General features: G+C 43.9%; 1 protein-coding gene across 1 annotated transcript in view; it reads right to left on the bottom strand.

Moving 5' to 3' along the window:
- The window catches only part of CCDC169 (coiled-coil domain containing 169), a 28643-nt gene extending 16354 nt beyond the window's left edge, over nt 1-12289 (bottom strand). The window contains exons 1-4 of the mRNA XM_060234704.1: nt 12133-12289; nt 6173-6255; nt 4696-4806; nt 4545-4585 (exon numbers count right to left, since the gene is read on the bottom strand). Coding sequence (XP_060090687.1) covers nt 4545-4585; nt 4696-4806; nt 6173-6255; nt 12133-12212 — 315 coding nt within the window. The 5' untranslated portion in view covers nt 12213-12289. The remainder of the gene's footprint in view (nt 1-4544; nt 4586-4695; nt 4807-6172; nt 6256-12132) is intronic.
- Between the last annotated feature and the right edge of the window lie 3150 nt (nt 12290-15439).

Below are 15439 nucleotides of genomic sequence, written 5' to 3'. Positions count from 1 at the left end.
GTGAGTAGAGCTTGGACTGTAATACTGCAGCTTACCACTCTGCGCCACGGGGCTCTGAAACTGACTAGGTTAGAACCAATAAAAAGAGTATTGTCACAGCTTGGGTCACCCTAGCCCTGGGGGAGAAGGGGTGGAGCAGCAGCCCAATTGTAGAGGTGATGGAAAAGCCACCGGAGCCAACAAGGGAAAGGGAGCAGCAGACAGGAGGAAGGCCGAACACTACTAGGCCGATTTCGCACTCACCTTACTCTGCCCTCACGTCCGTCTTCTTCGTACAGCATCCTCCCGATTTCCCACTATTTGCGTTGGGGCTGCAGCAAACATCGCGGGTTTTGTGCAGCAAACAGAAACTGGTTTTTAGTGGTCTCTGTTTGCGGCATGAAAACCACAATGTTTGCTGCAGCTCCAGTGCAAATAGTGGGAAATAGGCTTCCCAAACCTCCCGCTCTGGCGGGAGACTTCTGGGTTCCCAGCTTCATCTCCCGCTCTCCAAAAATTGGGAAGCGGGGGGTGGGGGGGGTGGAGGGGGGGAGAACATACCTGTAGGCTTCATGCTGTTAGCTCCTGAGCAGTTTGTAAAATGCCTGCTCCTTTAACGCTGGGCAGGAAGGAGGAAACAGGAAGGGCTTCGCTTCGGAGAACGGCCCCTCCCTTTCTTTGCTTTAGTTTTCACAGCAGGCAGAGGGAAGAAGACCCGGTAAGTATTTGTGTGTGAGAGAGAGGAAGGGGGGATTCCCTGGTATGGAGGCCCTTCCCCCCCTTTAGAAAGCGGGGGGGGGGAGGGAAATGTCTACTAGGCACTCTATTATTCCCTATGGAGAACAATTCCCATAGGGAATAATAGGGAATTGATCCGTGGGTATTGGGGGCTCTGGGGGGGCAATTTTTTGAGGTAGAGGCACCAGATTTTTAGTATAGCATCTAGTGCCTCTCCCCAAAATACCCCCCAAGTTTCAAAACGATTGGACCAGAGGGTCCAATTATATGAGCCCCAAAAGACAGTGCCCCTATCCTTAATTATTTCCTATGGAAGAAAGGCATTTAAAAAGGTGAGCTGTCCCTTTAAATGTGATGGCCAGAACTCCCTTGGAGTTCAATTATGCTTGTCACATCCTTGTTCCTGGCTCCACCCCCAATGTCTCCTGGCCCCACCCCCAAAGTCTCCTGGCTCCGCCCCCAAAGTCCCCAGATTTTTCTTTAATTGGACTTGGCAACCCTAGTGGGAAATCATGAGGATGCTGCGTGGAGAAGACGGACGTGAGAGCGGCATAAGAGTGAGTGTGAAATCGGTCCTAGTTCCCTGTGGAGCAATGGTCTACTCTGATTAAAGGCTCCTTGACAGAAAGAGCCTGCTTAGGAGTAGGAAGGCAACCTACATTAGGCTTAGTAACCGGAAACAAACAAAAAATGGAAACTTTGTTTTTCCTCCTAAAAAATTAAGCTCCCATTTTAACTACACTGATAGCTACACTGCAGTAGTACTTGTTTTGCCATGGCCTGAATAGCCTGGGCTGGCCTGATCTCATCAGATCTTGGAAGCCAAGCAGGATCAGCCCTGCAGGTTGTTTCACACAGGGCTTTTTAAAGAGAAAACCAAGCAGGAACTCATTTTCATATTAGGCCACACCCCCTGATGCCAAGCCAGCCAGAGCTGCGTTCCTGTGAGTTCCTGCTTTAAAAAAAAGCCCTGCATATTTCCTATCAACAGTAATTCTAATTTAAGTTAGTGCCAAACATGACTGAATTGTATACAGAATTATTTGCTTAAGGTAGAAGCTTCTTCTAGAAAGCTGATGTGAAATCACTGAAGCCAATGACATGCTTAGTTTTGTTTTACTGTTTTAGTTGTAAGGCACCTCCAGCTGGTCTCAAGCAGTAGAATGCAACTCTTTTTTTAACTAATTAATTAAACACTGAGAGCATAAAATGGTCATATTCAAATGGCATAATCCAACCAATGTTAAATATCTGTATACCCCACTGATGATAATGGGAGAAATGTTAAGCTGTGAGACCCCCACAGAATTTCACTTTAGCTCGATGATGTGAAATATATTCAATACCTTGCCACAGAAAGGTTTTAAAACCATGCGTAAGTGGCATAAAGCATATTTAAACATGAAGTGCCCCCTGGTGGTTTATTTGGAAATTCACAACACATCATATCCCTCCCTGAAACCAGCTGAAACAAGCTTTCTTCCCTAAACTGATCACAAACCCTAACTAAAAACCAAATAAAAGCCTGGCTAAGCTGACAGTCTTATCTACAGCCATCATTTCCCATCTTGAAGAAAAAAGTTTTTCTTCACCCTTCTTAAGCTGAGGCTGGCTCAACCCCTCTCCCATCCAATGGAGTTCCATGGGCTCTGATTGGCTAACAATCACAGATTTGCACGAGGCCTTAATTACAATGATTGGTTCAGAGCCCTGAAGGAGAGGTGGGATTTTTAGGAAAGATTGCCACACCTTCCCTGCCCATTCACTTGCAAGTGCTCCACCACCCATGCTCCCAGTACTGATAGGGAAGCACATGCTCAGGGTGTGCAGCAGCTGCATGCACCAAGTGGTGGTTTCAGGGAAAGGGCAGGAATGCAGTCCAGGTGGCTCAGAGCACAGGCACGGTGAGAAGGTTTGTGAGCAGAAGGATTCACAGTCAGTTGGGGGACATGCAAGATGGAGGGTGGAAAGGGAAGCACAAAGGGGCCTTGTGGCGGGCAGAAGGGGACACAGGGCACTATCTCCCCCCACATACACCTAGAACCGGCACTGACAGCCTACTGGATCTTGACTATCTGCCTGGACCAGGGCTCTGGCTCCATTCCTTGAATCCAGAACTTGACATTCTGCAATTATGCCGTCTTTCTCTACTGACCATTTCTTCGATGTGACTCCCTTCTGCCTAGAGTCCCTTTGCCTGCCACCAGCCTAGCCATTTCAGCTTCCTGCCCGAGGAAACTGGTTTAACTGGAATCAGTCCCAGCTGACTCTGTTTTTGTGCAAGCAATATCATGACAGAAAAAAGATTGGTTTTCCATTGACAACATGGAAAATTAATTTCTGGAGAGAACTTTTATACATTCCCTGTAATCTCTCTTGATGAAAGGTTGCAGGCTGGCTAATTTTGCAGAAAGGAGCATTCATAATGCAGTGAAGCGTGCATCAAAGAGATTATGCTTTTGATTGCTTCATAATTATTGCCAGCATAAATAAAGAATATGGGGCACTAAGGAATTCACCGATCAACCAGTGCTCACCATAAGGAAGCCAGGGAGTTGCCCTTAATGCTAGGAACAGTTTCAACATCCAACCCTAACAGGCACAAATAGATTTTTCTCATTTGCTATGCTGGTCAGTTCTGCCTCACAGCTTCTAACTGTACTTGACAAATAGACTGAACCACCACTCCGGTGAAGACATAATGTAAATTAAATACATAAAATCAGATTCTGAGAAAAACCAATACATGTAGAAAAGAGAAGCATGTAAAAACATGGAGGACAACAATTAAGAAAGAGAGCTGTTCAAGTGAACAAAACAGCAATGACATTTCGCAGCAGTTGTGTACCAAAAACTCAATTTGCTTCCTTTTTCACCATCCAATCATTTTTATTACTATTAACTCACTATAATTTTCATTATTCCACTCTGATTCCCCAGGATATTAAACATATCATTGTTAATATTAAAACCCTATTATTGAATCAAGATTATTAACCTTTGCAAATGGAATAAAAATGTGGACTAAAACCAAGCTCTGGGATATTCCAGTGGCATGTTCTTCTGTTGCAGCCAAAATAACAAGAAGTCTGACTTACAAAAGCTTACTCCACCATAAGTTTGTTAAGATTTAAGGTGCCATGAGATTCTTTGTTACAGTGCCATTCTAAGCAGACTTCAATAGACTTAGAAGGATGTACCTCTTCTTAGAACTATACTGCACCAGTTTTGGTGGAACAGCCTACCCCAATATGGTGCTTTTAATGAACGTACAGATGACAGTTCTGACACATACCCTATTCATAAGTTTTTACAATCTAAACCATAGTAAGCAAGCAGGGACCGTGTTTGCTGTGTGTATCATAGAATTATTTATAGTGCTCACGGCAAAGACATACATTATAGGCAATTGCCATAATCCATGCAGTGGCTCTGAAAAGCAGGACTGATTTTCAGCTATGATATAAGATGAAAGCCAAATCATACACACAGTGCGGCTGATGGATATGGCATATGGCCTACTTGGTGGTGCACACAGGCTTTTTCTGCAACCATTGTTTGACCAGTCATCATGAAAACCCTCCGACAGCTCAGAAAACTGCCCACAAAAACACGTCAAACTACATAAAGCTTCAGCAGGAAAAGCTAACCATTGTGAAGAATGGTCAAAGTACTTCATGAACTAAACATTACAAAATGGAAAAGAGGGAGAAGGACAGCCACACAGAAATCTTCCAGTCATAAACTGTTCCGTAACACAGAACATAACATATATTTTTATAGTAGAATTACTAGGCACTTATCCAATTAAATACCATCATACTTACCATGTGCATTTGATCAAAAGAATGAACAGAAGCCAATCTGTCTGTAAATAAGAAAAATACATGAGCATTTTGATAAACAACATCCATGCACAGGTGATCTATGTCTAGTAACTGTCAACTTCAGAGAGAAAATAAGGCACTTCAATCATACCTGTTGGGCTGCCACAAATGTGCTGCATTTTTCCTTGGAGAAGCCCGATTTGCCTTTCTAACTGCCTGTTCAGCTCTATTTGGGTTTCATACCTGGTCTTCCATTCATTATCTTAAAAACAAACAAACAAAAGTAGTAGGTGCCATGCCCTTTGATTCACTAAACTCAAACTTTGCAAACTTCACATCAAGATGTAGATGCTTACTCACAAAAAAAATGAAAACAAACTACCTCTAGAAAGAAAATCACTACCTGGATCAATATCATGATGGAATACTATTTCACGTGTTCAATATCTCATGAGAAAACGTTACTTCACAGGAATTATCATTCAATCTAGTAGTAAACCGGCTGGCTGTGGATGTTGCAATGCAAAACCAGGCCCCCCTGCAGACCAGGTGAATGCACCCATTGTGTCTCATGTTGATCTGATCCGGCAAGAAAGGAATTCAGAAGAGCTTTTGACTTTGTTTTAGAGAGGTTCTATTCTATTGTATTCCTGTGGGGAAGGAACTGTGCTAGCTAGCTTGTGGAACAAATGGTGTTTTGGACAAAGCAGTGATGCAGAAATTACAGTAAGTTTAGATTGATGCCTTATTTGTTAGCTGAGTATTCAGATCTGATACCAATATAAGCCTGGCAGTCAGAACCTACAAAGCTGATGGTGGAAAGTGCCACCAAGAAGGAAGAGGAGAAGGAGTTGGTTTTATACCCCGCCCTTCACTACCTGAAGGAGTCCTGGAGCAGCTTACAATCACCTTCCCTTCCTCTCTGCACAACAGATGCCCTGTGAGGTAGGTGGGCTGAGAGAGCTCTGAAGAGCTGTAACTGACTCAGGTTCACCCAGCTGGCTTTATGTGGAAGAATGGGGACTCAAATGCGATTCTCCAGATTACAGTCTGCTGTTCTCAACCACTACACCAAACTTACAGCCAATTTATGATAACGCGTAAGGTTTTAAGACAAGAGACACTGAGAGGTGATTCTGCCACTGCCTGTCCCTGCATAGCAACCCTGGACTTCCTGGGAGGTCTCCCATCCAAGTACTAAACACTGTCAACCCTGCTTATCTTCCAACATCTAATGAGATCAGGCTAGCTTGGCCCACCCTGGTCAGGGCATGTGGTTGACAGGTGCAATCAAAGTCTTGAGCTGGCCAAGGAAAAACATCACATGATCTCAAAGTACTCCTGACTCATGCGGAGTTACTCTCATCTCTGGGGTTCAATGCCTCTGAATGCTTGTTTCAGTTTAGGGCATGGCTCTAGCTCCCAGAGCTAAAGTAAGATGACAGGGGTCCCCCATTTACTGGGAATGGAAGCCTTGAGCCCCATTGTGTATACTCTGATCACTTCTGTGCAACTGAGCAGATCAGGTGCCTCAATTATATTGTCTGTTGCATTGATATTGTAATTAAATTTGTTATTCTGTATTGGTTTTGTTTTAGTTCACCAGCAGTCTAGATTTAGTTTCTTACCTTCATCCTCAACGTTGTTAAGGCTTTTCTCCAGTTCGGCCGCTGTATTTTTCATTTCGAACAGTGAGAGTTCTAGAATTTCTCTGAATAAACAGAGAATAGGTAGTTACATAACCCATGGCCTTCCATGACCTATAAAAACTTAATACTTACGGACATATGAAAATGATCTTTATGCTCTCATTAGAAATTTACTGCCAGATAAATTTGGTAGGCTACTTGAGTGCATAAGCAGGCTCTGCTTAAGATTCTAATTTGCAAAGCCTATAAAACCAGGAAGCAGCTGTCCTTCTAAAACAACATATTCCTCCTCCTCTAATATTTTCTGGGAGGGACTTCCAGGTGTTGACACTAAACTGACAGATGGTGGCTTCAGCTCATGCTACTGAGCAAGACCATATTAAGACTTGGAGAGTCCCAGGACTAACGGATTACTGAGCTCCTACTCCTGCTGTGGCCATATGTACTAGAACTGTACCTTTAAAATTAGTATTTTGCCATTCCTTTTTGACACACAGCATCCAATTTAGAATCCACATGAACGCACAGTAAAGTGGTTTTGACACCTACTCCCTCTGAAGAGCCAGTGTGTTTAAGAATGTTAAACAAGAATCTGGAAGACCCGCACACCCTCCAGGAGTTATGCCCACCTTTCTAAGCCCACACTGATTTAGAGAGGTGGAACTATGGTCAGGACAACACTGTCAGATCCCACACTTTGCCATAGGCCAGTAACATTCACAACCTCACAGGGCTGTTGCAGGGACAAGAGAACCATGGAAGAAGACCAGGACAGGACAGGACAGAAGAACACTAGACCAGATTACGTTTTTTGAAAAGGAGGTGTTGCTTCTAAATAACGCTGAAGCTTTAGTTTTAGTATGGTTTGAATGTATGGTTTAGTATGGTTTGATCTCATTGTTTTTATTTGGTAGATGGGAGGGCACAACAAAGCAGTCATCACTGGAAAACTGCAGCAGTTGAAATGAAATGTATTAATGGGTGGTGGAAAGTGCCGTCAAGTCAGAGCTAACTTATGGTGACCCTGTACAGTTTTCAAGGCAAGAGATGTTCAGAGGTGGTTTGCCATTGCCTTCTTTCATGTAGTCCAATTCAAGAAATATCTGGGGACTTTGAGGATGGAGCCAGGAGACTTTGGGGGTGGAGCCAGGAGCAAGGGTGTGATAAGCATAATTGAACTCCAAAGGGAGTTCTGGCCATCACATTTAAAGGGACCGCACACCTGTTAAATACCTTCCTGCCATAGGAAATACAGAAGGATAGGAACACCTTCTTCGGGGGCTCGTAGAATTGGACCCCCTGGTCCAATCTTTTTGAAACTTGGATGGTATTTTGGAGAGAGGCACTGGATGCTATACAGAAAATGTGGTGCCTCTACCTCAAAAAACAGCTCCAGAGCCCCAGATAACTGCAGATCAATTCTCCATTATTTCCTATGGGAATAAGTCTCCATAGGGAATAACAGAGTTCCCAGCAGACATTTCCCTCCCCTCCCCCTGCTTTCTGATGGCCCTAAAGCGGGGGGAGGGCCTCCAAACAGGGGGATCCCCTGCCCCCACCTGGGGATTAAAGTCCAACAGTGGCAGCACAGTTTGGGAAACAAACAAAAACCAACTGTGCCAAAAAACAAGTCTTTTTTAATTTAGATATTAAAGTTTATATATTGAAAGTTCTCACTTCATGCAATAAAAAACTTCTTAGAAGGCGACGTCTTTGGTTGGACACCTCATGTGTTGTGAGAAAGAAGGAAGTTTTCTCACCCCTTTGGAATTGAGAATTTCTTCAGGAGTCGATCTATCAGAATAGATTTTCTTGGACTGAATATGTGTGGGATTTCCTTTGAAATAGTTTTTTTATCGCATGAATTGAGAACTTTCAATATAAAAACTTTAATATCTAAACTATAAAAGACTTGGTTTTTGTTTTTTGGCACAGTTGGTTTTTGTTTGTTTTCCACCTGGGGATTGGCAACCCTACTTTCACGTCATGACCCTGGTATTCCTCGGAGGTCTCCCATCCAAATACTAGCCACAGCTGACCCTGCTTAGCTTTTGAGATCTAGTAGACATAGAAACATTATTCAGTAACCTTTCAATCTGCCTTTCCAATATTTATTCATGAGGCAACTAAAGAGAACCTATAAGGTTCAGATGCAGTTTGCCACTAAATACAGTTGCAGGGGAGTAGTAGGAAAGGGAAGCTACTGCTTTCTTGTGGTTTTACAAGGGGCATCTGGTTGGTCCTGTAGGAAGCAGGATTTTGGATCAGGGATTCCTGACCTTACTGAATAGTTACCTTACTGAAAATCTGTACGTTTCAGATTCTGAGAACTGTTAATAGGAAGCACAACAAAATGGTAGCCACAAGGGCTGGATACAATCACAAAACATTGACAAGTTCCACAACACATTAAGAGAGTCCAAACCAAATATATGATGAAGACATGGCCCTGGTATTCTTTGGAGGTCTCCCATTCAAATACTAGCAACTGTTTCCCAAAGAGATGCTCCCTGCAAACACAGAGGCCATACCTCCTGGGCTCATCTGAACTATCACCTACTCTAGTGAAATAGAGAAAACAAAGCCAGGATTGGCTCTATACTTTAGGGAAGAAGCAAGTGTGCTCCAAGCACACAGAGGAGCCATGTGGTGGTGGGAGGAGTTTTGGGCTTGATGGGAAGTGTGTGGTAGGTGCTGTCAGGTCATGGCTTTCTTATGGAGACCCTGTAGGGCTTTCAAAGCAAGAGATGTACAAAGCTGGTCTCGCCATTTCCTGCCTCTGCATAACACTCGTAGAATTTGTTGGTGGCCTCCCTTCACGTTCTAACCAGGGCTGGCTCTGCTTAACTTCCAAGATTTAATGAGACTGGGCTAGTCTAGGTCAGAGTACACCTTTTCTAAATCACATACTGAGGAAACAGCATAATATTTTTTAAAAATTATTATTGGAAACAGTGGCTTTCAAACTGTGTTCTGAAGAGTAATGCTTATTCCAGAAAGATAGCCATATCAGCCCACTGCTACAAGTCTTATGGCATCATAAAAGTTAACAAATTTTTACTTCAGTTTTTGTGGTCTAGACTAGAGCAGGGGTGTCAAACATGCGGTCCAGGGGGTCAAATCAGGCCCCCAAGCGACTGGCTGTCATTTGCTTCCATTCCCCTCTCTCTTGCTTCCTTCTGCATAACAGCTTGCTTTGCCAGGCTTGCACGATCACACAAGAGCCACCAAGCAAAACCTGAATTTTCTCCATTGGCTGAGACTCCTCCCTTGGGGAAAAAGGGGGAGAGGGAGAGCTTGCTTTGCCAGGGTCTCTCAATCGCACAGCAGAGCTACTGAGCCAAGCCTCTATTCCTTCTATTGGCTAAGGCTCCTCTCCTTCCTGGTCCCCTGGGAAATAAAGGAAAGAGCCAGAGCTTCCTTTGCTCAGTTCCCTGGACCCCATGGGAGAAATAAAAAGAAAGCACCAATGAGTGCTAATGTTTTAAGCATGTTTTAAGGGTTTTTAAAAAAATCTTTAATTGTGTTTTTCTGTGTCCTTTTATAAAATTTATATCTCTCCTACCTAATCTTAAATAGGTATACCCACGGCCCAGCCTGACATGGCCTGGCCTGACAAGGTCTCATTTATGTCAGATCCAGCCCTCATAACAAATGAGTTCGACACCCCTGGCAGAGCCCACTTTTTCTGGTGCAATTTTTACATTTCACTCTGTGCTTTCTGCATTTCATGGCTTCTTGAGACTGCTGGGGGTTTTTGTTTTGTCATATCTCTTACATAAAATGACAGCACAATTAAGATTCATTTGTGGCATCTGAAGAAATAAGCTCCAGTTTCCAAAAGCTTATAATGGAATAAAATTTTGTTAATACTTTAAGTGCCACAATATTGCTGTCCACTTAGCATTTATGCAGCACTCTCAAAGTATATCACATATATTATTTTGCAACTGTTACAGCAACCTTGTGAGGAAAGTGAGGAGAGCTGCAGCTTTCCTTCCACTGAGAAACACTGCCACAGTCATTTCACATGAAGCTGTCTTATACTGAATCAGCCCCTCAAGATCAATATTGCCTACTCAGACTGGCAGCAGCTCTCCAGAGTCTCAGGTAGAGGTCTTTCATATTACCCACTACTGGGGTCCTTTTAGCTGGAGATGCTGAGGAGATGCTGCACACAAAGCAAAGGCTTTTCCACTGAGCCCAGCCCCTACCCATTTCACGTCATGCCTCCAGGCATGAGAGACAGCCTTTTCGCAAAGCAAAAAAGCCACCTCCGGCAGCCCATTCAGCGTGCAATTAAAAGTGGCAGATTGGATTACAGATGTATCTGATTCATGGAAGGCAGCCCACTGTCAAGTTTGCCTGTGCAGGCCACACTTAGGACCCAAGCACCATCACTCTGTTATAATAATAATAATAATATATAATAATAATAAATTTTATTTATATCCCGCCCTCCCCGCCTAGGCAGGCTCAGGGCGGCTAACAACAGTTCAATAAAATTATACAATATTCCCACAGCATGTCATACCCTCTCCCCACTTCCCCATCCCAAGCATACAATTTCATGAATCATGTAATTTAAAAAATCTGTTTGACTTCTAAAATGATAAAAATATGATGGCAATGGACAAATGCCCTGAGCCGGATAGCCCAAGCGAGCTTGAACTCATTGGATCTTGGAAGATAAGCAGAGTTGGCACCTGGTTACCACTAGCATGGGAGACAACCAAGGAAGGCCAGGATCATGATGCAGATGCAGGCAACATCTCTTGCCTTGAAAACCCCACAGGTCACCCTAAGTCAGCTGTGACTTAATGGCCCCCAAAACAAAACAAGACTGGTCACAACTCTGTTAAAATGCATTCTTTCAAATACTCCAGTGCCCTGGCCTAAATGCTCAGGTGTTCTGCCATAGCACACTCAGGCCCATTCCACTGAAGGCTGTGCAGGAGAATGTCCCAGTCAGCTATGACCCATGTTAATTAGCATGCATATACAATGTGTCACTTGGTGTTCTGTTTCAGTTACCAGAATAAGTTGAGCTGGCTCTACCTTGCACTTACTGACTTGGGAAGGGGGTGCAGATGGCCCCAGTACAAAATCAGTTCAATATTATCTGAGCATATGACCCCCACACTTTGCTGACATGCAGGTACTCTCTAATTCCAAAGGGCGCTACTTCTATGTACCCAGTCCCTTTTTCTCTCTGCAGGTGCTTAGAGGGTCTGCAATGCAATCCTAAACAAAATTCCATCTTTTTATGCCCACTTACAAGCAATGTTCCCTCTAAGCTGTGGAGTCGTGTGAGCAAAAAATTTACCTCATGAGCTACTGGCATTAAAGTTGTAAGCTACTGTATAAATTAGCTTGCTCTGGAGCCATTTTTCCTGAGCTAAGACAAAAATGTGTGAGCTGGAGGCTAAAAAACTGTGAGTTAGCTCACACTAACTCAGCTTAGAGGGGACACTGCTTAAAAGGGCATAACTCTACTTAATGTTGCACTATCAGCCTCCTTCACCCCTGAAGGAAGAAAGGGTAGGGTAAGGAGGGGAGGGAATGGGAGGAAAACGGTGGGGCAATTGAAATTATCCCCCACCTCTCCAGCTTCCAAACCCAACCAGGGCAAATATACACTTTTGTGGCAACCACATTCAGCCTCCCTTTCCTTCTCAGGACAGGAATATAAACAGTGACCTACCTTACAAGTCTGTTGTGAGGACTCACTGAAACAGTGGTACATGAAACCCTTTGAATGTTCTAAAGATCTGTATAAATGCAGAATTATGATTATTTATTAGGTACTAAACCTATTTAAACCCACTGCTGGTTTATTTGTTTGTTTTTACAACTATGTGAAAAAACAACTCTTAGATATTCTACATCCCAGGAATGTCACCATGCTTGGTTGGAAGGCGGACCAGCCTGAGACTCACTTCATTTGCGCCTCTTGCTGCACCTCCAACATAATCTGCTCAGAGTCCACCAGTTCGCTTTCGTCTGCCGTTTCCCCCATGGCCAACTCCGCTGACTCCTCGCCGGCAACCTCCGCGTCCCAATCGCCTTGGAGAAGGCACGCCGGCGAATCACAAGCAAGAAAAGGCCTGGCGGTCACGTGACGGAAACGCTTCGAATGCCCCTGTCCCTTCTCCTTGTCACATCACAGGACTACACGCTCCTCTCCGGGGGAACCAGCAGAGGGCGCCCTCTCTTCCAAAAGACTCGCTTCTCTGTGTTTTGGTTTTGTTAAATGCCCTAACAATAACGAACGCTATGGAGTCGGGCTGACAGAATATCCCTGCTCTGCTGTTACTTCGGATACATTGTTTATTGATCCATCACATTTCCATCCCACTTTTCTCTCTTGCATGTTATTTACGTTTCCCTCACAAGACTATGCCAAGAGTATGTGACTGGTCCAGAGAGCGTCATAACTTAATGGGGTGTGATTTGAACCCAGATCCTTCCAGTGCTAGCCTCACATTCTCACCACTGTATCTTCTTGATTAGCCAGGCAACTATTTTCTGAATGAGGAGGGAGCGCTGAGACCTTTAAGGGACTTGGGCGCAGTATAATATATACATGCCCAGGAGGGGCATATAGCCCAGGAGGTCGTTACATTCGGCCTCCCAACATCTGTTGGCCATCCCTGGCCCAAGAGATGCCCACCTTGCCTCAACTAGGGCCAGGGCTTTTTCGGTTTTGGCCCTGACCTGGTGGAATCAGCTCCCTACAGAGATCCAGGCCCTACCTGGCTTATTAGCCTTCCGTAGGGCTTGTAAAATGGAGCTGTTCTGCCAGGCTTTTAGCTGAGGCTACGAGCGTCTATTCTTGATCTGGTTGGCCTCCCCTATCAGCACTGTCACCTGTGAGATATCATGAAGTGAGACGGCCAGGCTGAGCAATATGTGATATGGTAAACTTCCCTGAGTGCTGTCTGTTTTTAAAAATGTTTTTATTGTATTTTATTGTTTTATCATATGCTGTACTCCACCCTACGGGGAATGGGCGGAATAGAAATATACTAAAATAAATAAATAAATGATGTTTCACAACACCTGCTTTAACTAAGGATGCCATGGACTGTGCCTGGAACCTCCTGTATGTAAAACATGTGCTCTTTCACTGAGCAATGTACCTTCCATGAGAGGACTGCTATGACCCTTTTTCCTGCCATTGCCACGTCAGTAATCAGGGCTGCTGCACATACTACTTATATGTGCAAACTGTGTGTTAAATTCCAATTGGCCAGCGACCAGGGAAGTAGTCTTATGGCCTCACCGGCAGAGGTATCCCTCCCATGTTTCTCATCAGCCACAGTTTATGATGCTGTACTTTATATACAGTAATTACCATAGTCCCTCATATACAGCTCTCGGACCTCCTTGCCCCAGGACCCTTCCCTTACTGCAGTCCCCCCCTGGACTATCCAGCTTTCTAAGGGCCAGTTTGGCTCTCCCCAACTGCTGCTACCCATTTGCTCTTCTTGAAGCTTTAATTTCTCTAGGAAGTAAAATATCAGCCCAAATGTTTATATTCTCTTAACATGGTAACATGACTCGCAATTATATTTGCTGACTGTATATGAGGGAGGGTCCTATTGCAGTACTATACACACACACATACACACACGCGGAGGTCATTTTGTAGAAAAATAGGTGGTGGAGCTCATCCAAGGATTGTTATGCAGCTGCACCTGCTATTCAATGGACAAGGTGGGGAGGAGGAAGTGGAACTCTCAGAAAGGTTCAGGAGCTGTGCTCCTGTGAGCTCCCACTGAATCTGAGACCACTGTGCGTGTGTGTGTACACACACACACACACAGCCAAAATAGTTATTTCTTATGACTTAATTGTTTTATTAAAGAGGGGGGAGTCTAATTTGATTTCAAAACATTATGCTTATTAGTTTTGCCAAGGATATTACCAGCAGCCTTGGCCAAGTCTCTTTAAATCCATTTGTTTACCATAGCACTAGAATTTCTGTTTCCCTTCCTGAAAAATGTCTGCCAATGATCTAAAATGAATGTAAAGTAATATTATTTTTTTTCATCATGTATGATTATTCATTTTCATGCCATTCTGAAATCCTTGGCAGATTGCCAACTTAATGATAATGCTTTCTCCCCACAAAAAATTAGTAGGCTAGAGATGGAGGCCTTAAAAGGACCCAAAATTGAACTGTTTATGAAAAACACTACTTGAACTATCTAGAGGAAGAATCTCATATGTAATCTAGAAGCACAGACCAATTTTTCCCCTGGCTGGTTACTGCAGGTTTTTGTGAGTTAATTGAAGCTTCATAATTTTAATAAATAAAAATCAATAAACAGGTAAAAGAACATCAATAAAATAAAAGGCATACTAATTAAACTAATGTGTAGCTCCATGAGACCTGGCATTAATTTGCACCATTTCCCCCCACTTGGATACCTATTTTTCTTTTAAAAATAAAATATTACAGACCTGCATTCCCCAAGGTTAACTGGTATACATTCTGAGGCTAGTACTCATGCAGAGTTGCAACCCTGGGTTGAGAAATACCTGGAGAGTGCAGCCTCAGAGTGGGATTTAGGGAGGGGACCTCAGTAGGGGTCCCCATGCAGTCCACCTTCCAAATAAAGAAGTGATTTATGTGGTCTGGAGATCAGTTATAATTTCAGGGGATCTCCAGCCTCCAGCTGGAGGTCGGCAACTCTATCATAACTCATGTAGGGAAATCTAGTATGGCTCCAGTAAATATGATGGGTTAGATCCCGCAAGGTGCTGGTACCAATGCAATTAGGGCACTTAATGCAGTTTCCTTTGCCCAAGACATATACAGTGCATAAAAGCTAGTACAATGGTGATGTCAGAGGTGTGGCCTAATATGCAAATAAGTTCATGTTGGGGGGGTTTCTATCAAAAAAGCACTGCCTCTACAAACAAGCTCTAAACAGGGCAACACCCTTCTAAATCCATTGACTTCATTAGAAGGTAACTCGGTTTAGCACGACGCCACTATAAAACAGTCATCCTAGCGTCAAACTTTTTGATCTAAAACCGCAAATCCATGTACAGGAACGCACAGCACCGTTGCATACAGAGGACTAAAAGGTCCACATTCTACAAAGGGCTGTCTTGCGCGACATCCCCCTTTTGTTTGCAAACCGTAAAACTCCATTGCCATCTCCACTCCGCCTCGACAGCAAAGCAGCACGCGCCGCACACAAGCACCTCCCCCCGCCGCCGATTTCTTCAACC

Source organism: Heteronotia binoei, chromosome 3, assembly GCF_032191835.1.
Source record: "Heteronotia binoei isolate CCM8104 ecotype False Entrance Well chromosome 3, APGP_CSIRO_Hbin_v1, whole genome shotgun sequence".
NCBI classification, from domain to species: domain Eukaryota; kingdom Metazoa; phylum Chordata; class Lepidosauria; order Squamata; family Gekkonidae; genus Heteronotia; species Heteronotia binoei.
This window is presented reverse-complemented; position numbering and strand designations above follow the sequence as displayed.